At 36.6% G+C, this 26,937-nt stretch overlaps 1 protein-coding gene across 1 annotated transcript; it reads left to right on the top strand.

Annotated features, from left to right (window-relative positions):
• The first annotated feature begins 11,873 nt into the window (after positions 1–11,873).
• Positions 11,874–19,195, top strand: LOC140161707 (dehydrogenase/reductase SDR family member 11-like). Its single transcript, XM_072185007.1, has 7 exons — positions 11,874–12,008; positions 12,801–13,010; positions 13,802–13,896; positions 15,235–15,361; positions 16,093–16,179; positions 17,739–17,804; positions 19,157–19,195. Exons 1-7 carry the CDS (start codon positions 11,874–11,876, stop codon positions 19,193–19,195), a joined length of 759 nt encoding a protein of 252 aa, XP_072041108.1.
• Positions 19,196–26,937: the final 7,742 nt, after the last annotated feature.

Genomic DNA, 26,937 nt, shown 5'->3' with positions numbered 1-26,937 from the left:
CAGTGTTGTATAGTTCATGATATACAAATCTTGAGTCAATTAAAAGCATTTTGGAACAAATGTGTTTTCAAATTTGTTTTGAAACTACACAAGCTCTTGGCAGAGCGAACCGAAAATGGCAGATTGTTCCAAATGGTTGCAGCTGAAACATGAAATGATCTGCTGCCCCACTGGTTTCTGGCAACTGTTTCTTGAAGAAGTCCTTTTGTAGTAGAACGGAGGTTACGAGTTGGTGAATACATTTCTACAAGTTCATTTAAATATGCTGGAGCTGATATATACAAGATCTTGTAGACAAACAAGGCTATTTTAAATGTGATTCTTAATGTAGGGTTTTTACCAAAAGTTCGCCCTGACGAGTGAATTCTTGGCCTGTTTGAGACAGATCGTTCCCTACTTGCAGAATGTACCTGGGATCATTGACATACGCACCAAACACAGTTTTCACTTACAAACCAATTGAATACATGAATACAAAAGCCACCTAGTCCATGCGAAGTTATTTTGAGAGAAAAACCCGTGTATCATTTTAATTCCTTCAGTTAGATTTACCTGGTCAATATGGTAAGTTTTACGTGCAAATGAGTGGATTAACCTGTATTAGGTATGACGAGCATTTCAGGGACTTCGTGGGGTTCATTTTAAATTTTGGACTTTTTGGGTTTTTGAATCATATACAAAGACAACAATGTTAGAATGAGATTACCACTAGTAAGATAATACAAAATAAAGCACACAGGTATGTATAATGTTGATAAGCATTCTGCCATGTAATATAAACCACACACTTTCCTTGATTAAACCCATTTTTTGTTCAAAAGTCATTCTCTAGCAATGAATGTGAGTGTTACAAGTGGACTTTTATACATACTGGATTTCAATCAATGTGTTACAAGACTCAAATCATGGAATTGGGTGATTCTTTCATACATGCTATTTTTCACATGCCCAATAGACACAGAGAATGAATTTGAGTTGTTCTTTCATGCATATGACAGGCCTATGTATAGCAACAATTTCCCATGCTAAACTCAATTTGGCCAAAGTATGGACTTAGGTGGCTTTTGCATTCATATATTCAATTCTTTAATACTCGTTGATGATTTATAACACTGTTAATTAGCTATTTAATCTGATTTTAGTGATTTTAGTGTATTCAGTGTATTCAGTGGTAGAACAAATTGTAAATACCACGGGTTACAATCCACCATTTTGTCTGTCTGATTGTTTACACAACTTCTGCGCAACTCCAGCGATGAGCTAAATTTAGATCGCTTAATTAAGGGCGCACCTCACACACAAATGCCTAAAAGCCTAAATGGGCACCAACAGAAAATAATAAAATTATCTATAATATCTGCAAAATTATATATTTGTATGGATTTCGTGCTTATTCATGCAGCAAATTATATATATATGGCTTTCAAAAGCGCGGCGCAAGTTTTGCAACCAAATTATACAAAAACAGTGACCTGCTACCACGAAATGAGCATAAAGTCTCCAGTTGGTACTTTCGAGACGCCCTGGCTACTGCGTTGGTGTTCTTTGTTTCTTACGCACCTGTTCAAGCCAGTAGTATGTCTGTAATTATGTCCTTTGTGAATGGGGGCACAATGGGCCATTCTCGATGGACATACTACTGGCTTGTACAGGTGCGCGGCAAACAAAGAACATCAATTCAGTCAGCCGGGGCCGAGATGTCTCGAAACTACCACCTTGCGACTTTACGCTCATTTCGTGCTAGCAGGTCACATTATGTGTGTCACTCAAAGCTGCTCTTCCCCTATTTTTATATATATTTTTCTTAAACATTTTTGGTTGTTTTAAAACTAAAAAGCAGTTTAGAGCATCTCGGGCTTATATTGAATGAGTTTGAGTTGGGAAATTTTAAAAAAATGTATAAAACAATAGGGGGACCGCATTCCACATTGAATATTAACCCAGCAAACACACGACGTTTTCGACATTATTCGCAAAAGGTTGCCAGGACACGCTTAAATGTCGTGTTATATAAAGGGTTTATAAAGGTTATAAAACGTTTTCATAACTTTCCGTAACATTCAAAAACATTTTTTGAAAACTTACTGCAAAAATATTCTAACATAATGTTATTAAAGTGTTGGCAAAATATTTGGCAAAAAATGTTTGCCAAAAAACGTTTCATAATAATATTTTGACAACGTTTGATAAATGGTATTATAGTGTGTTTTCATACAAAACGTTTTAAAAACGTTTGCATGACCGACATTCATGACATTTGATGTTATTAAAACGTTTTCACCAAAACCAAAATCCAAAATATAACCCGCTTAAAATGTTTTAAAAACGTTTTATTGGAAGCAATAAAATCGGCAAGTGAGCAGAGGGGACTGATCTTGAACACAAAGAAGACCAAAGTCATGGTTGTAGATGCAGGTCGAAATGATGTAGATGCAAACTTTTCCTTAGAGGGTGATCTTATTCAAGAGGTAGAAAGCTTTAAATTTCTGGGCTCCATCATTAACACCAAACGTGATTGTACCTAGAAGATAAAGCGAAGATTGGCAATAGCTCGGAATGTAGTTTCAAACCTGACCAAATTGTGGAAAAGTAAACTTCCTCCATCCCTCTAGCGTTTGCTAAAATCAACAGCATTTGCTGTGGCATCATACGGATCAGAATCCTGGACGATGAAATTATCTGATCGGAAAAGACTGGATTCTTTTGAGCTGTGGTGCTATCGACGAATTCTGAGGATTCCGTGGACTGAGGCTTCTAGCAGGAAAATGGGCCTCTGTAATTGTTTTTTGTCGAATCCTCAAGTGTTCCCTTCATCCAATCAGATTTCTTTCTATATCAAACGAAAGCTAACACTTCCCCCTAAAAACACTTTTCGTCATTAGGTCAACAGTTAACGTAATTCAATTTTATAGCAAGGCGAATGTGGTAAATCTGTTGAAAACTACCTATCCAAGCACATTTTTTTGAAATGTAGGTTTTAAAAGTCAAAACCACAAGTTTTCCTTACAATATTTGTCCAGTTTTATGTCATTAAATGAAACAGCACACTTATATTGTCCATACACTAGCGTCACTAGAATGAGCAATGACCAATTCTCTTTAAATTGCAGATCTTGTGCAAAACGTTACTATTTTCGCCTGTTTTGTCATACGGTTGTAAATTCAATGTACTATGACTTTGCTAAAGAGCGCTTACAAATTGATATGAATAATTTGATCGGTTTTGGTGCGGATTTATTCAATCCCCATGACTTGAGCGTCATTAACAGGGATCGAATATCTTTCTTATCAAGTTGATAATTAAAATCTAGTCAACTGGACTTACTATTTTCCGGGTATAATTTATAATACAAGGGTCTGTCAATAACCTCCAATTTCTCAAGCTGCTGTAGACAATCGATCACTTTATTTTTATATCCACTGGTGGGATCTCTTTTGAGGAGTTCGTAGGTCTTAGAATCACTAAATAATTCACTCACTTTCTTGTCATAATCAACCTTGTCCAACACAACGGCACACCTGCCTTTGTCAGCTGGTAAGATAAACTTCCTTATCCTTTCCAAGCGATTTAACAGCCTCCTGTTACTCTTTATTCAGGTTAGAGTTCGGAACCTTAGCGTTAACTAAACACGATGTTAGTTTTGTTCTCAACTCATCCGCTGTCGATGCACACCACTAGCGAACAAAAAGACGACTTTTCCCTACATCTGCCTAAAACTGACATTAGACGCGCCCCACGTCACAAGTCGCGCGCGTGCATATGCAAATTGCAGTTGATTGACAGGTTCAGCATCAGCGCGGGGATTTTATGATGTAAACAAACCAGTCAACAACAGTAGTAGATCGTCGAAGACAGCTTTGCTGTGTGGAAATCTGGGGAAAATGCCCGGGGGAAAATGCTTCACTATCTATGATTGAATACCCGGGGAATACTACTGATTTTGGATTTTAGGACACACTAACAAATAAACAAAGTGAGGTGCGGGTTCCCGGGTGCGGGTTTAGGAACCTGTTCAAGAAGTCGTACCATAGATATAAACCTCCACAGGAAATTTTGTTCATCAGAGCAAAGGGTGCTATTGTTTCTTCTAAATAAGGCCGTGTAAAATTAATATTTTGGTTCTCGTCCCCTCCCTCCTCAATTTCTGGGATTTTTCAGATTTTTTTTTTTTTAGATTTTTCAATTTTACTTTGGAATGATTTATGAAATGTTCATACATATAAATAAGTTTATTAGAGAACAAGCATCACTTCCAAGTCTTTTTGTGGTACTCTAGGGGTTTATCCCTCAGAATCTCACATTTGAAGAAAAAAAAAGGGCCTCATCGTTTCCTCGAGCACTGTTGGAGAAGACCGAAAACTACTGACAATGCTAATTTTACATTGAAAAAAAAAAAAAAACCTCTCTCCCTCATCAATTCATGAAAATCCTCTGGACGAGAACCAAAACATTAATTTTATACGGCCTAATAGTAAATTATAAAAGAGCGCAATGTGCAAAATAGACATTAACATAGAGAATGACTACAAATAGTAAAATCAGACTTTGTAGAAAATGACCATGCTGAATATTAACCCAGCAAACACACGACGTTTTCGACATTATTCGCAAAAGGTTGCCAGGAAACGCTTAAATGTCGTGTTATATAAAGGGTTTATAAAGGTTATAAAACGTTTTCATAACTTTCCGTAACATTCAAAAACATTTTTTGAAAACTTACTGCAAAAATATTCTAACATAATGTTATTAAAGTGTTGGCAAAATATTTGGCAAAAAATGTTTGCCAAAAAATGTTTTATAATAACATTTTGACAACGTTTGATAAATGGTATTATAGTGTGTTTTCATACAAAACGTTTTAAAAACGTTTGTGACCGACATTCATGACATTTGATGTTATTAAAACGTTTTCACCAAAACCAAAATCCAAAATATAACCCGCTTAAAATGTTTTAAAAACGTTTTATTGGAAGCAATAAAATCGGCAAGTGAGCAGAGGGGACTGATCTTGAACACAAAGAAGACCAAAGTCATGGTTGTAGATGCAGGTCGAAATGATGTAGATGCAAACTTTTCCTTAGAGGGTGATCTTATTCAAGAGGTAGAAAGCTTTAAATTTCTGGGCTCCATCATTAACACCAAACGTGATTGTACCTAGAAGATAAAGCGAAGATTGGCAATAGCTCGGAATGTAGTTTCAAACCTGACCAAATTGTGGAAAAGTAAACTTCCTCCATCCCTCTAGCGTTTGCTAAAATCAACAGCATTTGCTGTGGCATCATACGGATCAGAATCCTGGACGATGAAATTATCTGATCGGAAAAGACTGGATTCTTTTGAGCTGTGGTGCTATCGACGAATTATGAGGATTCCGTGGACCGAGGCTTCTAGCAGGAAAATGGGCCTCTGTAATTGTTTTTTGTCGAATCCTCAAGTGTTCCCTTCATCCAATCAGATTTCTTTCTATATCAAACGAAAGCTAACACTTCCCCCTAAAAACACTTTTCGTCATTAGGTCAACAGTTAACGTAATTCAATTTTATAGCAAGGCGAATGTGGTAAATCTGTTGAAAACTACCTATCCAAGCACATTTTTTTGAAATGTAGGTTTTAAAAGTCAAAACCACAAGTTTTCCTTACAATATTTGTCCAGTTTTATGTCATTAAATGAAAAAGCACACTTATATTGTCCATACACTAGCGTCACTAGAATGAGCAATGACCAATTCTCTTTAAATTGCAAATCTTGTGCAAAACGTTACTATTTTCGCCTGTTTTGTCATACGGTTGTAAATTCAATGAACTATGACTTTGCTAAAGAGCGCTTACAAATTGATATGCATAATTTGATCGGTTTTGGTGCGGATTTATTCAATCCCCATGACTTGAGCGTCGATATCATTAACAGGGATCGAATATCTTTCTTATCAAGTTAATAATTAAAATCTAGTCAACTGGACGTACTATTTTCCGGGTATAATTTATAATACAAGGGTCTGTCAATAACCTCCGATTTCTCAAGCTGCTGTAGACAATCGATCACTTTCTTTTTATATCCACTGGTGGGATCTCTCTTGAGGAGTTCGTAGGTCTTAGAATCACTAAATAATTCACTCACTTTCTTGTCATAATCAACCTTGTCCAACACAACGGCACACCTGCCTTTGTCAGCTGGTAAGATAAACTTCCTTATCCTTTCCAAGCGATTTAACAGCCTCCTGTTACACTTTATTCAGGTTAGAGTTCGGAACCTTAGCGTTAACTAAACACGATGTTAGTTTTGTTCTCAACTCATCCGCTGTCGATGTATCCAAAATGTTGCGATCCGGCGCTACCGAATACTAGTAATTCAAACCCTTCGCGAGTACATCTCGCTCCACAACACTGAGCGGTCTACTTGATAGGTTCTTCACCCACCTATCTTTTAAATCACTAGGGGCGAATTTCTCGACGAGTGGCTTAGCAGTTGGCTTGTCTAGCCTCAAGGCTTAAGAGGTCGTAAGACCAGGCTTAACTGAAAACGTATTTCCCGAAGCATGGCTACCATAATCTCGAGGCTTCGTTAGCCCGTGGGCCAGGCTTGTAGGATTAGCCCCAGGCTTCAGTAAAATTTGCATTTCTCGAAATCAGTCTTCTGTAGCCGTCGTCTACGCAAGCCTGTTAGACCAGGCTTACAGCGGCTTTTCTTGGCCCTGCCTCAGAGCAGGTCTTAGGTCGTAAGCCTTGGTCTATTTCAATTTACAAATTATTTAAATTGTAACGCAAAGTTTTTCTTTCATATTTTGACGGTCTTTCAATTAACATGGGTAAGCAGCCGCGTAACTAGGGGGTGCGGGGGAGCTCTTGCCCCCCAATGATAAAGGTAAATTAGGCCTACTTCTGAGAGTTATTAATTAACCTCATATTTGGTCATTTTAACCTTAAAAACTCAATTTTTAAGGTTAAATAAATTGCATTTATTTTTAAGGTTAAAATCCCATTTTTGTACCATTGGCCTATATGTCACCAGCTTTAATAGCTTAAATATGGCATTTGTACCATATTTTTTCTAATCTCCCCCCCACCCCCATGTCAAAAAGCAATCTACGCCAATGTTCCCGGGACACATTCCAAGCAGATCCCATAACTCCTCAAACCCACTCTACCCACACACCCCACCCGTGTCGCCCAGTGCGACGAGGGTGTTGACGCGCTTACAAACCCAAACAGCATGAACGATGCCTGCCCCTCATTTATTATGTTTGCCCCCGCTTGCCCCCACCCCCAATGAAAATGTCTAGTTACGCCACTGTGAGTAAGTAAAATTATTGTTCGATTTAGTTGAACATTTCAGCATTTTATTTTAGTGTTCATTTGAGTTAGTTGAATTTTTTTAAGTAGCTGTTGCTTTTATATATAAGGCCTACTCATTTTGAATGATGATTTTTTTAGCAACGAATATAATTTAAAAAATTCTTTCATCATCATCATCATCATCATCATCATCATCAGCATCATCAGCATCATCATAATCATCATCATCATCATCATCATCATCATCATCATCATCATCATCATCATCATCATCATCATTAAGACCTATATGATACCACCTGTCCCTATCCAAGCCTTAATAGTTTGATACTCGTACTTTTCATAAGTAGGCCTATTACAATATTATTTTGGAGTGCCTATATATGAAGAGCTTTGTTTCAAAACCCCTTACATCCACTTTTGGCCAAATTGAGTTATTGGCATAATATTATAGTGTGGGTAAAAATACACATTTTGGTGGTTGTTTGACCTTCATACTACCTTCCTTCCGGAGTTATCGCATATTTCCCGTTTGGGAAATCTTAGGAATTTCCGGAAATCTGAACTTAAAATGAATATAGAATTGTTTTGTTTTAATTTTTGTTGATGTATAATGGTAGCCTGGAATGTTCTTTACCTATTAAAACCAAAAGGAACTGTTTTTGGGTCACTATGTTTGAAAAAATCATTTTAATTAACAAAAGGTGTAGCTTCGGAAATACCCAAAAATGCCATTTTCCGAATTTAATTAAAATTCATAATTAAAAAAGTAAATGAGATATTTCAATTTTTCTTTTGATTTTCAAAGCATTAGTCAAGTTACATAATGTAGTGCAAACAAATGGGCTCAAATTTGATTGCAAAGGTGGTTTCTAGAAAGGGGTAAATTTATTTTGTTGCAAAACCCCTTACATCCACAAAAGGTGCGATATAAAAGAAATAATAAAATAAATAGGAAGCCTTGAAAATTGTCCCAAACCTATTCTTTTAGTTTCTATTCATCAACATTTTATCCAATCCCAAATTGAATCAAATCGAACAAGTAATACTTGCACAATTAAAAAAAGCTGTTTTTCTCAAAAAGTCAAAAGTGGATGTAAGGGGTTTTGCAACAAAGCTCTTCATATATTGTACCAGGTTGGACATCAATTTAATACAATAGAAGAAGGACAAAATTGGTAAAGATGTAGTAAATATTTGACACGAAACAATAATGCATGCAGTATTAAAACTGAATTTACGGATAAGATGCATATAATATTGCTATATCTTCTACTTCAATAATTATAAATATTGTACCAACAGATAACTTCATGTGAGATCTGAGAAGACTACTGATATCAGCAGTAGATAGCGTATAGCACGTTGGTTGTCAAATAATGTTTGGTTATGTTTTTGCACCAAAAATATCCTTAAATAATGTTTTACTTTTGACAAACATTCGAATGACTTGTTTGAAGTGTGAAACAATTTTTGCATTACTTTTTAGGGAAATCACAGATTCCTTTCCATTAGGCTTACAGTTTTACCCTTTTTGGGATGCAAAGAAAAAATCACGAGTAAAAAGCATAGACGTATCATTCATACACGTTGGACTCATAAAAAGTCAAGTGGAAATAAAATAATACATAAAAGACACAAAAACAGACACAATATTCTTGCATCAAGTTGTGTATATAGGCCTACGGTATAAGCCCAAGCACAAGACCGCGGGTCTAGGCTAGTCTTTGTGCCGGGAACATTGCGATAATGAGACGGCAACCTTGTTAGTACGGTAAACCGTGAGGACCACAGCTTATGTACATCTACCTCCAACAGCCTATACAATTACGTCGCTGGCTGAAAGGGACGAGGTTGTCAAGCGTTAAGCCTGCAAGGCCACTAAGACTAGGTTGAATTTGCGTTGAAGAAATCCGGCTAGAGTTAAGACTCGGGCTTCGAGAGCGGGCTAGGCTTAGTAGCCTCAAGGCCACCTTAAGCCTAAGGCTTACGAAGACTCCTATCGAGAAATTCGCCCTAGAGGTCTGCGCCATACAGTTCTGCTATCCAAAGGATCCCTCGACGTCTCAGTTCTGTGACCCCGTTACGGGTCACAGACCAATCGCCGCCGAAGAATCAGACGGCTTGAGGAAGCATCAAGGATATGATGTGAAACGTCGCCAGGCAAAAATAGTAAGTCCAGTTGACTAGATTTTAATTATCAACTTGATATTAATATACCTGGATAACTGAGAATATACACAAAAAAGTCTTTCTTGTTATTTTTTTTTTATTTCGGGTCGGGTGTTATAAAGATTAGACTAGATATTGTTGGTCGAAGCAGCCAAAAATGATTTTCATTCTGTAAATCAATATATTATTGAAAAATAACACTTTAATATTTTGTAAAAGTTCATTCTACAAATCATATACTTTAAAAACTTGCTTGATTTATTGTTGTGAAAGAGTTATGTACGTTTTACAAACGGGTTGTTGTTTCACTCCTCCCTAGGGAGAGCGAGTTGGCTCAGCGGTTGTTCCCTCGACTTGCACCATTGAGGTACCCGGTTCAAGCCCCGGCCGTGCCCATGGACTGTATATGCACTAGGTTTATCCCGGTTCCATGCTCGCTCTCGCAGGTTTTCTCCGGAATCTCCGATTTCCTCCTGCTTTCAAAAATCGGTGGTTAGTTGTTTGGCTCAAAAAACTTCTTTCACCCAATGGAATTTGGGGAACTACACAGATAATTGGTGAATGTTACAATCCAAGTGCGAATAGGTTTGCATCAGGTTCGGCAGCAACTGGCCTAGTTGATGCGATCTGATTGTGAGGATTTACCATGGCAGCGAAATTACAGCGCTTTGAATCCTCCAAGATCTGGAAAAAGGCGCTATATAAATCCGAAATTTATTAACAACAAAACTCCTACAAAAGTATATCTGTAATATTTGAATTCTTCTACACACTTGCTATGAAATGTTCAATCCAATTTACCAAAGCTCACTACCATTCACAAAATGCTGTGAACTACCAAATCGCAACAGTGTAAAATAGTTGCTAACCTTAAAGCGATGAGCAATCACCCTAAGTGCTATATGTGGAGAGAATCGCTGGCCGGGCCAGCGTAACCCGTGTGGCTACCGGTCGTTTATTGTGTGCTTGGCATGCGAGGGGTCTAAGGTTCGAATCCCGGGGATACCAAGTGACTTCTTTGTTCATCTGATCTTCTCTGCTTTTTCGTTTTATCTTTAACTTCCGATAGCAAAAAACCCGGGCAAAAAGCAGTGTCCGGTGTTGGGGCTTTTTTTTCGACGAGTTTGGTAAAGAAGACTGCGTGTATTTATACAGCATATCTATATAATGATTAATCTGATAACCTTCAGTTTATACGGTCACTTGCTGGTATACAGGGTGTCCCAGAAAAAATTACCGGGCAAATGAATTTGGACGTAAGTCGAGAAATAGACATCAGAATCCAAAAATTTAAAAATCAGTGTGTAGCCCGTTTTATTCCGCATCTTATACGCTAATTTTACTGGAATCGATTGACTGATTCCGAAGAAATGAGCGATTACATAACGCATGTGTCAATTCACTTCATTCCAAGTTTGAAAGAAAGATCATTCAACACAATGCGCACTAGTGGTTAACTGTCAATGGGCTTCATATTTTGTAAAGTGAAATCCTTTTTGTTCTTTTTAAATAATCTGTTTCTTGCAAAACATTTAATAAGGGTTTGTTCAAATTTGAAAACTTGCACGGTATTGAAAATGAAAGCTTGCATGTAAGATGATGGTCGGCATTTTATTCGTTAATGTTGATATAAATGTTGCATAAAGAATTATTGCATAAAGAATTCCTTCTGGCTTAAAAAAAATCCACACACACATTAATATTTTTGGAATATTTCCAAGAACTTGTAATGCAAAGTTTAAATCTTTAAAACTTCAACATTAATGTTGCATGGTATCAAAAATCACACGTAAAGCTGTAAGTACTTGTTCACTGCCATTCTTGGCTCAAATGTTCTTTGGAAAGTTAAAATATAACATATTTCCACAACCTAAAGAATTAAAGTTGGAAAGCTTCCAATTGCAGAAAAAAATTATCTCGGACAAAATGTTATCTTCAGTGAAAGCATGAATAACATAACACCGTCGGATTATAAAATAGATTATGTGGACTAAACTTAATGAGATACACAAACTTTAGGATGTGGTGAGCGAGTATGTGAAAAACGCCTTTTGATCAAACTTGGAATGAACTGCATTCATGCGCACATTATGTAATCGTTAATTTCTTCGCAACCACTCAAGCGAATCAAATAAAATTTTCGTATGTGATGCACAGTACAATAGGCTATGCGCTACATTTTAAATTTTTTGATTCTGATGTCTAGTTCTCGACTTACGTCCAATTTTATTCACTCGGTAATTTTTTCTGGGACACCCTGTATTGAGTTTAAAGTACTAGTACGTTATCAAATTCAGTATTATTGGTCACTTGTTGTGTGTGTACGGTGTATGGAGTTTAAAGTTCGTTATCAAATTCAGTGTTAACATTTTAGCGTGTAGGTGTAGCTCAAGTTATTTGTCACATTATGGCAGATCGTTGGGTTGGTAGAGTGGCTTTGGTCACTGGGGCATCTGCTGGTGTTGGTGCTGCTATTGTTAAGCGATTCGCTCAGTTAGGGTTGAAAGTAGTTGGATGTGCCAGAAATATTGACAAAATCAAGGTAAAAAACTGCATACAAACATCAACTAATGCACTACAGGGTGATTTAAAATGAACTGTACCCAACTTTACCCATTTTATATATATATATATTCGCGGAGATTGTACATATCAAAAAACTATCATAGAAAGCAGTGATAAGTGTTCTGTAGTAGAAATTTAGAATTTTGATAATAAGTTGTTTTAGTCAGAAGATATCGCATTTTCAATTTATCATTCCATTTTTAGACCAACACATGGAACTAAGTTTATCCGTGTTCTCTACCGCAGTAACAAAATCGGTGTGTTTTATAAAAATGTATTTTTCTTCAAAACCATTTGAGGTAAAGACATGATTTTTTTTCACCAATAATAGGAAACATACTATCCTGTTAAAGCCTACAAACACAAATTATTTAAATGTCGGTAAGTATTTTATTTTAATTTTTGAATTTGGGTACAGTTCATTTTAAATCACCCTGTATATTGTATTATAATATTATGTCGTATCGCGTACACGGTGCTGCTAGGGGTGTTCGTGTTCGGGTGTTATTGTTCATTTTGGTGGGTAGAGTTCTTGTTGGTGGTGTTTTCTAAGTGGTGGTGGTGGTGGTGGTGGTGGTGGTGGTGGTGGTGGTAATAGTGGTGGTGCCCAGTTGTGGTGGTAGTGCATGGTGGTGTTCACGTTGTTGCGATTTTCTTTATTTCGGTACTTATTTTTGTTTATTTATATGTTTCTTTCTTTCTTTCTTTCTTCCTTTTCCTTTTTGTTTGATCTATTTGCTCATTTATTCTTGTATCATATTTATTACAGACGCTTGGAGATGAATTACAGAAGTCCAACGCATCTGGTTCTGTCCATGCCATTAAATGTGATGTAACCCAAGAGAAGGAAATCCTGTCTATGTTCAAAGAAATCAAAGAGAAATATGGCGGAGTGGATGTGTGTGTAAATAACGCAGGCTTAGGTCATCCAGCTACCATCATAGATGGGAAGACAGAGGATTGGAAGAATATGTTTGATGTGAGAAATTGGATGATACCGATACACAGCTAAATGATTGGTATCCATCAGTACTGATGTTGATTGAATAGCTTGCTTCTTCCGAATGTAACATTGGATCATATTGAAATGACCAAAAATTATAGTTTTATAACCATTAAGTTTTATTTATCCACAAAATAGGTGGATTATATTTTGATATAGGCTAGCGGTCTTGTCCAAAATCACAAACTGATGCGTACCAATCTTTCTGATACAGCCTGAACTTAATGTATATTTATTTTATTATCATCATCGTCGTCATCATAATCGTCGTCTTCATCCTCTTTACCATTGTTATCATAATCCATCATCGTCATCGTCATCATAACGTCATCATCATCGTCATCATCATCGTCGTCTTCATACTCTTTACCATTGTTATCATCTTCCATCATCTTCCATCATCGCCATCATCATCATCGTTATCATCATCGTCATCATCATCGTCATCATCATCGGCATCATCATCATCGTCGTCTTCATACTCTTTACCATTGTTATCATATTCCATCATCATCATCATCATCATCGTCGTCATCATCATCGTCATCATCAGCATCGTCATCATCATCATCGTCGTCGTCGCCGTCATCATCATCGTCGTCATCATCATCGTCGTCTTCATCCTCTTTATCAATAACAACAACATTTATCATCAACAAAATCGTCGTCATATTCGGTTATCATTACAGAGTGTGAATGTGTTAGATTAATGTTTACAAATCTCGTTTCAAAGTAATCTTAAAATGTCAACTTTTGTCCCTCTGTAGGTCAACGTTCTGGGGTTGTCAATATGCACAAGAGAAGCTGTCAAGTCTATGAGAGAAAGGAATGTTGACGACGGACATATCATTCATATAAATAGGTAGACACCTGGTTATCATTTGCATTTAAGCGTGTTTTTTAAAATCCAAATGACCATCGGGATGAAGGTTGGAGAAATTATTCTAAATTTGGTCCATGGATCAGATATGATAAACCATCTTTCATGAAAGTGATAATTCTTGTCCCAGTGTTTCAAGATGAAAATGGCCTAATTTGACCGATTTAGGCATTTTGTTCCATCGTATCTGATGCATGGACCAAATTTCTCCAACCTTCATCCCCGAAGGTGGGTTTAAAAAAAACACCCCTAAGTTTTTATTTCGTGATTCCACAAACAGTTACCATAGGGTATTAAATAAAAGGCACTAAATTTAATGCCCACGTGACCCATGGGCGCCGCCATACCAAGACCACCAAGTGATCAGTAGATGTGCTACAATGCTAAGACTAATAGGAATATTTCAAACAAATAACATCAAAATTGCTGAAAATTTAATAGGCAACTTAATTATACATACGGGGATTCTGTTTTTTAGTATGTTTTCAAGAACTAAATTTTGAAAGTTTTGGTCGACGGATAAAAAAAGGTTATCGACGGAAACGAGACAATTAGCAGTAAGTTCCTTGTCCAGGGGAATTTCAAGCTAATTCAATTTTTCACGAGAGCATACTAGGCACCGCCAGGGTTCGAACCCGCAACCTCTCGCACCATAGTCGAACGCCTTAACGATTGAGCTAACTTGACTACCTAATCCACAAGCCTCAGCACACTTTACAGGTTGTCGCTGACCACTACGCTGACTCACATCATTCCAACAACAAATCAGGGATTTTGCTGCTACAAGAGCGCACACCCTAGACATTCCACAAATAACCATCGCAACCAGGATCAGCTCCCCTATCCACGGTGTTCCGGCGTGCGCAATTCTGCAGACCAAAGTCGGTAGAATTGCTTGCAAAGTGATAAGGCTGAGCATAGGAAGAATACACTGGATATTTTTACGATTTATTGCCAAATGAATTTAGTCCCTATTCTTGAACATACTAGTAGTATTAAGAAATCAGTAACCAGTCAGGATGTAGGTATCATTATGCCTAAAGTATTTATTTATTGTCAAATCAGTGCCAACGGAGTAGGTTAGATGAAAATTGAAAGCTAGAACAAATTACTACTATACACCTGATCCGTGCACTTTGTCTTTTATAAAGCCTGGTTTAAAGTTGGTTTACTTCCACGTGTGTCGAAGTTGTTTGTTTGTTTGGTTTGTTCTGTGTTTTTTAGTCTGCATTTTTTTGTCTGTCATTTTTACCTGTGCAATATGTTTGACTTTCTTCGTTCCATACTAAATAATTATATGTTTGATTATGATTTCATCAGTATTGGAGGTCATATGATTGGCTCTGGTCCGTTTCACGTTTACTGCGCCAGTAAATATGCAGTGACTGCCCTAACAGAAGGTCTACGCCAAGAATTACGGGAAACTAAATCTCACATTAGAGTCACAGTAAGTCTTATTGACTAGACTATTAGAGAGATTGCGATTTCCAAACGTAGCATCGAACGTACGTGGAATCTATTCAAAATCCCGTCACAGGAGAGTGGTTTTGAATAGATTCCACGTACGTTCGATACGTACGTTTGGAAATCGCAATCTCTCTACTATTAGTCGTGTTTACTGCGCCAGTAAATATGCAGTGACTGCCCTAACAGAAGGTCTACGCCAAGAATCAAGGGACATTGAAGTTCACATTAGAGTCGCGGTAAGTGACTTGACTATTACTGTAGGTCATGTTTACTGCGCCAGTAAAGTTGCAGTGACTACCCTAACAGAAGGTCTACGGCAATAATTACGGGAAATTAAATCTCACATTAGAGTCACAGTAAGTGACTTGACTATTACTGTAAGTCGTGTTTACTGCGCCAGTAAATTTGCAGTGACTGCCCTAACAAAAGGTCTACGCCAAGAATTACGGGACATTGAATCTCACATTCGGCTTTTGTTACTGCGCGAGTCAATAAAGTCCGAACTCACGCTCGCGTAAATTCACATAAGCATGCGCCAGTCACACATTACGTAACGCACAACAAGCGTAAGCATTGCGCCTAACTGCGTGCATGCCATTTTTTCTGCCTTATATAAGGGTAAGTGACTTGACTATTACTGGCGCATTTTTATTAGTCGTCATTATTAATTTACTTTATTTTTATTATTCTTTTATTCAATTATTATTGCAGGGCATTTCTCCGGGACTTATCAAAACTGAATTTCCACTTCGAGCTTTAGGCCAGGAAGCAGCTCAGGCCCTTTACACCAAGAGGCCTGTGAGTTTATAATTAAGGTGGTAGTTGAGACATTATGGAAGTGCTCTAAGCATGTTTTAAACAGATTAATTGAGCAGAGCAAAGCTCACTTAGCAAATCGGACATACGGTTTTCAAAATCAATATATATATATTTTTTGTATCTTATTGGGTTTTTTTTTATCAATAATCAATAAAGCTAATGAGCTAAAATGACTGGGGATGCTCATTGATATGTAATTGTTGGCAATATTTTGCTAAAAATCCATGATAAATGTTCAGCGTACTTTTATTTTGCATACTTTTGCCTTGAAACTTGGCCAAAGTGTGTCTAATACCGTATGTTCTAATATATTATATAGTGAAGGCGCCTCTAATTTGCATATTTGCATAATTAATTAGCATTTATGCAAATTAGCGCATGAGAGCATATCAGACATATCGAACGAAGAATGTCCTTCTGATATCAAATAATTTAGATTTTTTTTTTAATTCGCGATTCACATGTTATGGCAAATGATTAAAAATTGATATTTTTGATATCTAACAGTCCTCGAAGTAAACTTTATAAACCTAATGATATGTACTTAAAGTGTATGTAACTGGGAGGAAAAGCCGACGATCAATTGAAAAGTTTGGCCTTTCGTATTGAAGATATGGATTTGTTTCCCCAAAGCACAAAAAAATTAGGTCCTTTTGGTCAATATGAGAGGTCAAACTTTTCAATTGATCGTCGGCTTTTCATCCCAGCTACATACACTTTTAGTACATATCATTAGATTTAGAAAGTGTACTTCGAGGACAGTTATATCAAAAAATATCAAATTGTAATAATTTGTCATAAAATTTGAATTATATCGAGAATTTTCAAAAGAGTCAAAATTATTTGATATCAGAAGGATACTCCTTAATCACTGAGTTGGTGGGCTGCAATAGCTGGCTATTCAAGATACATGGATTAACTCTGTATATGAGATATGGATTGGCTGCAATAGCTCCCGCAATAGCTATTCAAGACACACAGTATATAAGGGATAAACTCTGCATTATGAGATATGGGTTCAAGTGAAACAGCGGCAAAGCTGGTCAAATTTTGATAGGTGCGATTTCTTAATCACTATGATATTCCATTGTACTTTATTATATATACCGTGTGTCATAAGTCTGTTCCTCCTCCCCCATAAGAAAACCACTTTAACATGCTTTAAACTTTTAACACAATTTAATTTGATATTAATTTGTTACTGGTTATTGTTTTAGATTAATATAAATGTCACTTAGCAATTTATTTGAAGTTGTTGTCTCTTTATGGTATGCAAACCTCGGTTATTGTTGTTTTTTCATCTGCAGACCTTTAAATCCCAAAACATACATCTAAAAATCTAGAACAACGGCCGACATATTTTTTGTCGCTGCAATGAGCCTTAGGTATCATTGCAGCTAGTAGCCCAAAGGCAAATAAACAGAGTACCCTTCCATATTGATGCTACGCTCCAGGGGAAGTCGGAATATAGGCGGAACGGACTTACGACAGACCTACACCGTATACATCATAATATGCCCCATGTTATCTTTTTACAGAGTCTGGAAGTCGACGATGTTGTCAACGCAGTGATCTACACCATACAAGCACCACCTCATGTACAGGTATGATTGTGTGTATTTGGACCAGGGTTGTGTGATTTAAATCGCGATTTAAATCAATTGTTTTAATTTTATTACTTATAAACAATCAATGTTGTTTGGGTTAAATAATTATCTGCATTAGCCTATTTTAGGTGCTCTGGTTTTACTTGTAAATAAGCCTATATACATTTAGCGCAATACCGTAAAAACTCGATAGTTAACATAATGTGATTACTATCAAGCGCTGTTCATACACTCCTAGATAGTGAGAACCAATCAGAGCAAGCGTTAGTAAATTACTAGCCGTGCATAAATATTGTATAATTGCACGGGCGCGAACTCCACGTAGTACGTGCAGTGCTTTCGGACGCGTTCATTTTTCTTGCGGGTGGATGCGTTTATATTTGTTTGCATTTTCCAACATTTTTAGTGACATTTTTGTTATAAAAATTGCAAAAGTCGTGTATGAAATAGGTTAATAAATGCGTATCACTTGTTGCTCGAGAAATTGTACAAAATAATGCACTTGTACTTAGATGTTGATGCGTCTAATGCACTCCCCCCTTCGGGGCTCGTGCATTAGACGCATCAACATTTCAGCACGCGTGCATTATTTTATGCAATTTCACTCCCAACAAGTGATATCCGTTTATTAACCTTTAAAACATGCAAAAATGAAGAGCCCAATCCACAAAAGTGTAAAGGGTTTTGAGCAAATCATCGATACACATATAGTTATATACGAACAAGTAAACCTGCAAATGTGTGTCTCAACCCATTAGCTCAGTTAGTAAAGCGCTGGACTTTGGTACAATTTCATGTTTTCAAAAGCGCTCGATAGTAAGCACATATGCTAACTATCGGGTTTTTACGGTATGACAATAATGACAGTGTTTCCAAACCATGGTTACATCAATAAACCGAATAAAAAAAACATGTAATCATGTTGCTTAAGGTTAGCAAATATTTTAAACTGTTGCGATTTCACAGCATCTTGTGATTGGTAGTGAGCTTTTTGGCAAAAATTGCATTGATCATTTCATAGCGAGTGTGTAGAAGAATTCAAATATCACAGATATACTTTTGTAGGTCCTGTGGTTTTGGACAACATTTTTGTAAAACGTACATAACTCATTCACAACAATTTCAAGCAAGTTTTCAAAGTATATGATTTGTAAAATAAACTTTTGCAAAACATGAAAATCTTATTTTTTAATAATATATTGATTTAGAAAATGAAAATCGATTTTTCTTTTTGGCTGCTTCGACCAACAATACCTCGTCTACCCTTAAAGGTGAACTGAACACCTACTCAATATGTAAATTAATATAGAAATTCAAAAAAATATTATTATTGTCTTGTTTTCTTACAGGTGCACGATATTCTGATTCATCCGCTAGAGCACGACTAGTATTGGGAATGGAAAAATAATACAATTATCAATATAATATCTGTAAAATATTATAATTATTTGTAATACAATTTGATAAAAATTAACAGAACAGCAATGCTAAAAGATGTTTTGAAGATATAAACTCAACCAAGAAAGTATCGAAACGATTATAGATGGTCAGATATATCGGGAACTAAAATATATAGCAAAAACCTATTTAATGTGTATAAAGCGCAGATTTCTCCTGCGCATTTTGATACCTTTTTTGTTGCTCTACAATATCATTTGGTCGAGTTATGGGCGCTTAATGAGTGGCTTCAAGTCGGATTTTGAAAGTTGCACTTAGCTCCTATTCAAGCCAAATGCGTTGTATTGTGACCAATAAATGACCATTGCTTTTGTCCGCCAAATTCAAATCCAGGCAGTGATAGAGAGTGATGGTGGGCACACAAAGTATTGAGATGTCAGCAGAAAGGGTTCATGAGATAAGTCAGAGATAAGTAAAGGGTAGCAATTCATAACCTCATGAATATGCATGATGCGTGTGATCCAATCATATTTTATTATTTGTGAAAACGCGAACGCAGTTTGGAGTCATTAATATCTCACAATTGACCTCAAAGTGCGTATCACACGCTTATAAAAGACCTCCGCGTGTGACGTATTTGTTGACAGCACATTGCTACATGCATTTGCTCAGTTAATTGGGGCCCCGAACATGGATAATATTTGGCGAATCTTGACAGCGGTAAATACAAAATGGCGATCGCCTTCAGAAAACAAAAAACAAACGATAGCGAAACCCAAATACACACAAAATGTACTCAAATATAAAGGGTCCTTTCACAAAAACAACATTAGCCATGTCTCCAATTTGAAACAGATATTCTTTGAATGATCGAGTCATACATGTAGTCAGTATTTTGTTTACATGTAGTCTGCGCTGAGCAGCACGTACGCGATATTCGCGCATATACACGTACCTGGTACAATATCTCACACCTGATACACAACCATTTGTTATTGTACACAACCATTTGTTATTGTACAAATGTATCTTTCAATCATACTTCGGGCAGGGGTTCACTTTCAAAGGAATTTCCTCAATCAGTATCAGCATAGATCATCTAAAATGCTATCAGTAATCACGCTGATCTTTTTTTTTTTTTACTGATATTGTGGTAAAAACACCAGAACACATTATTGCATGTTCGTGCATTTATAAAAAATAATACCAGCAACCATCATAAAAAATAGGAATAAAAAACACAGAAACATAAAAAAAAATAGGACGCTGTAAATTAATTATTATCTTCAGAAGATGGTCATGATTTAATATAAAGGGGTCATAGAATTTTTACACCAAAATATGGGATCGTATTTTTGTAATTGATACAGAAAGGGGGGTCGTACACATTTTCCACACAACAGAGTGAGAGGGTACAATAATTTCAGTCCACAATAGGGGGTTCAAAATAATTGACATCGATATTCACGACCATCCAAAGAAAATGCGAGCAACAACAACAACAACAACAACAACAACAACAACAACAACAACAACAACAACAACAACAACAACAACAACAACATTATAAAATTACTGAATAACAATTTAACAACTGAATAACAAAACAACCTTACAACAACAACAACAACAACAACAACAACAACAACAACAACAACAACAACAACAACAACAACAATCAATAAAATTACAATTAATTTGTCATATACGGTACTGGTATCAATGATGATTTCTAAAGACAATAATAGCTGCGTGCTATCTGTTTTATAGAGGTTATTGTGTGAAATCGGAGGGGTTTGTTTTGGGCCCGGGGGGGTGGGCAGTGACGGTATGTGCCTGTCAATAGGCCCTCTCTACAATTTAAATTGTAATTTGCATTTTTAATGAAACATGGTTTAATATTGTCATGATGGTAGATAGTAGATACTCTGCAGTGCATGTATAGTTAAAACGTCAGTCAAATATCAATTTTGTATTGGCAGAAATCCCGGGCAGAAATAAGCCTGAACAATTTAGCATGACTGAGTTAATTTTAAAAGTAATTTGCTTGGTTACCTTTATATTTTCCACAATGACTTTGTTTTAGTCCTAGCCTACATGCCTGGTTAAATTTGAAGTTATTTATTTGAAAATGTTACATGGAATATTTGAGGAGCATGATAGCTCGTGATTGATTGGAGATATCATCGAGATCTTTTGTCATGGTCAGTCAGTGGCAGTGACATACACTCATACAGTCATGTTTTCGACATGACTTGAACTTGAAGCTTGAACTTTACATGACTTACCTTTTGCAGCTTCATGATGCATGATCATGATGATGTGAATGATGAAAATACATATAGAAACTTCGCATTGGTGATATACATGTACTTACCGTGAAGATATCAATTAATTGAATATTCCACTGGCCATCTCAAGTTATGTGCACATGTTTACTTGCAGTAATAATCCGAGGTTAGAAACATTCGAACTCAAACATCAACATTGCAAAGTATGTTTACATTCCAAGTATAAATCATAATTTCCTGTGTGTTGACCTTAGCATGTAAATACTGTATTCCATGCACGTGTGCATGATTAAAACTTCGTATTTTTCTCCACAAAATAGTGATCAGACACTTGTATATATCCATCCCAGAGTCTCTCAGCATGGTCAGTAATTCTTATAATGATATTCCATTGATATTCCATTAGCATGATTACAAAGAAGAGTGAAAAAATGGTTACATCAGCTCAATTTTTACACAAACCCCAGCACAAACTTCTGTCAACGACATGCGATCCACTGATCCCCTCCAACCAGTTAAATTGGCCCCTGAACATGAATTTCAAATCATGAATAATTATGCAAATTTTAACCAGCTCTTGCAACACATCGTCAAATCCCGTGTTCTAATTGGTCAAAGGTTGTTGTTGAGCTGATGACGTACAATTCAAGGGAAATTCCCAAAGGCTGATCCATTTTGTAAGAGTGTGATTTAAATACAAAGGAGTGATGTTTAACTTTTTTATTTATTTTATATCGCATAAATCGTAATATTTGACTTTTTTTCTTACAAATACGGTAATGAATGACAATAATAACTTTGTGCTATCTGTTTATAGGTTATTGTGTGAAATCGTGACGCCCCCTCGGAAAAATATCTCGGCCCAAAACAAACCCCTCCGATTTCACACAATAACCTATAAACAGATAGCACGCAGTTATTATTGTCTAAGTATTGAAGTTGGAAGTCGAAGGAGTAAAATAAAGTAAAGTTCATGGTTAATTAAACAGAGCACATCGGTGTCCTTTGTCTTGATTTTGTGTGTGTGTGTGTGGGGGGGGGTGTACACGACGAACGCATTTGGCTTGAATAGGAGCTAAGTGCAAATTTCATAACGGAAGATATGTGTGCAGTACGTAAGAGTCATCTGAACATCCATGATAATACTCAGATCATGCGAATTTGTTTCACTGAAACTATAGCAGTCACCAATACTGTAAAGAAGCTCAATCTTCTCATAGTTTGAGGTAGTTACTTTTCATTCATTGGCCGAATCTGCTTAACTCGACCTCCTCACGCCGGTGTCGACTGCATACGACAAGTTTCAAAATCTTTTTTAAAAATTCAAAAATTTCAGAAATGTAAATTTTCATGACTATATTCGGAATCAGTATGAAAAATGCATTAAAATGAGTACAAACATGCCTAGTATTGGTTGCTTCCTGATGAAGAAGAATGAAATCATTGGGCGCTTTCTGTAAAGCGATATTGTTAATGATGTGCCGAACTAGTGAAGTGCAGATGACATATTGGTCCAAGAGGTTAGAGGTTAAGTTGTGTCTGAGCGTTTGTGCTTGAAGAACAAAACGTAATGTAAAAATGATCCTGATAATTGAATGAATTTGCACTTTAACGATTGCCAAAATCGTGACGCCATTACCTTGATGAAAGAGGGATCTACTACCAAAACCTTACAGCGGGAATTATCGTCAACTGAGTAGATTAATCCAAGGTAATATTTGTCATTTTGTTTGTAAATAAAAGATTTGTTAAAGTTTATAAGCCACGCATATTTGTGTCACAACACCTTGATTTCCAAATCTGCCTTATTTACTATTCAATAGAACTTTGCTTGACAAAACTTGTTATCATTTGGCATTTCGGACACTGTCCTTATCGATTTTATGCTAATTCGTGCATTATTAAACCACTTGCGTAATGAGATATAAACATGAAGCACAGCTCTACTACTACTACTACTACTACTACTACTACTACTACTACTACTACTACTACTACTACTACTACTACTACTACTACTACTACTACTACTACTACTACTACTACTACTACTACTACAAATACTACTACTACTACTACTACTACTGCTACAAGGTGTATCAAAATGATTGGTACCGGGCTATGTGACATTTTCAAAAATATATCAAAAATGTAAACTTGCTAATTAATATAGTTTTTGTACTATAAATAGAAAGGGGCATATGGTAACATGTTGATCTAATAATCTGAAGTTCATAGGTTGATGCATCTGGAGCTATTGTCATTTAAACGAAGATCGACGTAATCATGGTTTGACTTACACAACACAAGATGAATAGGCTTGAACCATTTATTGCATACGTACTCTTCAATAGCTCACCTCAGTATACGAGCGTACATAACATAAAATTGCTTTACACATGCTTTTAGAAATAGTTCCTGAAGTCCCTGCCTTACGACTCTGGCAGTGTGAGGTGAAGCCCTATCTTGAAAGAACTGAACACCTGTCTCCTAAATCTTCTCTGCACTTCTCCATAGCTTCGTGTCGACCAGTGATTCTTTAATTTAATGAAAGTCTTCATTCATCATAAATTTGTCAAGAATGAACCTGTTATGATGTTAATAAAGAAACTGCAGTTAATTACTTAAATATAATACAAAAATACAAAGTTTGATATTTTGACGGTGTCTGGAATAGAATTTTCATTTTTCCTGTAAGCATGGTATGTCACCATTGCTCAAAGCCATTTGCAATTGAGACTTTAATTTAACAGTTTGTTATCTGGATTAACATGGGAGGACAAATGGTAAAAGGAATCGCCATTCCACTATACCGCGTATACAAAAATGGCGTGGCCTTGGACACACACAATGGCTTAAAGCTAGTGCGGTTTGGAATGTTACTCCCTTTAAACTCACTTTGATAATTATATGTTTGTAGAGAACCCTGTGGCACAGAATAGTTAAGTGCCAGAGCTTCAGAGTATGAGTTACCAACCGTCACTGTGATCTGTTAGGTTAGATTAACACCATCTTAGTGCGGCACCCAATATCCCGATATTTTTTATTCTTCAGCCTGAGTAAAGGATATTGCCCTGGGATATGACAACAGTATCAAATGCAGTATTGCAGTGGTGTAAGAACAGTACTAAACGAGTAAGAACAGTACCCTCTGTCATATTTCATAGAAATAGAAATTAGCCACCACCTTAAGATCTTTCAAGTCCGGGGGCGCACATCGTATACATCATATTTAGTGGATATGCCCCACGAAATTTTGAGGTGGTGGGTCTTTGGGAACTGACGGCGTGCCGATAAAAGGGGAACTTTTGGAGCTGCGAACAATTAGTAAAAGGGGGTCTTTTGGAGCTGCGAACAGTAAAAATCAAGGGTCTTTCTGGTTTAGAATCGCCTGAAATAAACCAGGAATATGAGGAATGAGCAATTTAGGGTTTTTTTTAGAGCTGATATTATCAAGGGTCTTTCAGAGCTTTATTTTGGTCACTTGAAATTTCGGGGGTCTATCGAAGAAGAAAAATCCAAAAGGGGGTTCTTTTCGGAACATACCCGTATGGTCATATAAAAATACTCTGCCAGAAAAATTGTGCCGCGATTGAGTATCACAAATCGTTTTAATTATATGATGTACAGTTGGTATTATAGTCTTTTATACATAGGATGCTTCAGTTTTGACACAAAAAATATTTCATTGAAAACCCTCCCTCTCGGCTATTTCAAAAAGGTAACCAGACTTGGGGTCACATTATCGTCTTTTAGTGGTTACGTGCTCTGTATAGGAATTAAGGACCCAAGTTAATGATCACACTCGTATTTCCGGCTTCAGCATATTTCAGCAGCATAGTTAGAGTTGAGTGTGTACATATTATTCGATTTAGCTTTACCCACTCAAGTCAGAAATGTCAGATCGTTTGGTTGGTAGGGTGGCTCTGGTGTCTGGGGCATCTGCTGGTGTTGGTGCTGCTATAGTTAAACGATTCGCTCAGTTGAACGAGATCTTGTGAGTTTGCGCCATACAAGAGGGCATTGCCGTAATCAAGACGGGGGAGAAACAATGTCCGGACGGCAAGCTGACGTGTGTCCTGCTGGTCAAGATAACGGCATATGTGGCGGATATTGCGTAATTGATAGTTGCCAGATGATACCAGACTGTTAACTTGTTTACACATGGTCATTATTTGAGTCAAAAATTATTCCAAGGTTTCGGATGTTACATGATGGTTCAATATGGATGTCGGCGAATCTTTAACTGTACTTTGGGGAGCTTTTGAAGGCTTTGGTATGACCCGGCTATAAAAAGTTCCGTTTAATCATTGTTCAATTTGAGTTTGTTTTGATTCATCCATTCCTTTATTTCGACGATGCACTGCTCAAGTTTTGCAAGTGCTGTTTCAGCAGCACCTGCTATCTTTGGGTTGAAAGACTATTGTGTGCTTGGCATGCGAGGAGTTCGAATCCCGGGGATACCAAGTGGCTTCATTGTTCATCTGATCTTCTCTCCTTATTCCAGCCTTTTTCGTTTTATCTTTTTAAAGATAAAACATTCCGATAGCAAAAGGCCCGGGCAAAAAGCAGTGTCCGGTGTTAGGCTTAATGTGTTTGTCCCTTCAAATTTTCCGACGAGTTTAATTTGTAAGAAGACTGCGCGTATTTATACAGCATATCTAATGATTGATCTGATAACCCTTAGTTACGGTAACTTGCATACATTGTATATGGAGTTTAAGGCGATTTAATACCCTGATTTTCATCAGTACCCATCTTCTTTTTTTTGTTGCAAATTTATAAAGTATATAAATATGTTCATCATCTCATGTCCTGACATGATGCAGTCATGTCTACAGTAGAATTCATCTCGACCTTTGCAGGACTTAACCCCATTAAAAGCTATTAAACCAAGATAACACTCATTGAAACAGCTCAACTGATTAAATCGGATCTTCTCTGGCTGTGCACATGTGACTGTTTTCATGTGCGATATCGCGATAAAGTTTGTATTATAGCTTCAGTTGGGTAACCGATTATAAAGGAAACGAAAGGAAACAATGGTATGTGTACTTTTGTTCACGAAATGAGACAATGGCGTGCTTTTTGTAAACCAGCATTCTTGAAAATGAGCAACATAATGATTGTTGACTTAACACGGTTTGGAAATAATTTCTTCATATTTTTGGTGTTATCTGTCGTTTACATATCCTTCCTAAAACACAAAAGTACGACCCTCTCCAAACACCTAAATTAGCTAAAATTTAGGACATGTTACAAAACTATATTTTAGAAGAGTATTTTTAATATTGGCCGGTTTTTTTTTAATTAGCTACGTTAATTAGGTAATGTACTATTTCCTATAACATTAACTAAAACACCAAAGTACGAATATTTCCAAACATCTAAATTAGCTAAAAATTTAGGACATGTTAAAAACTATATTTTCTAGAACCTTA

The sequence above is a fragment of the Amphiura filiformis genome, chromosome 10, assembly GCF_039555335.1.
Source record: "Amphiura filiformis chromosome 10, Afil_fr2py, whole genome shotgun sequence".
In the NCBI taxonomy this organism is placed as follows: Eukaryota; Metazoa; Echinodermata; class Ophiuroidea; order Amphilepidida; family Amphiuridae; genus Amphiura; species Amphiura filiformis.
The sequence above is the reverse complement of the archived record's forward strand: the minus strand, read 5'-3'. Positions and strand labels throughout refer to the sequence as shown.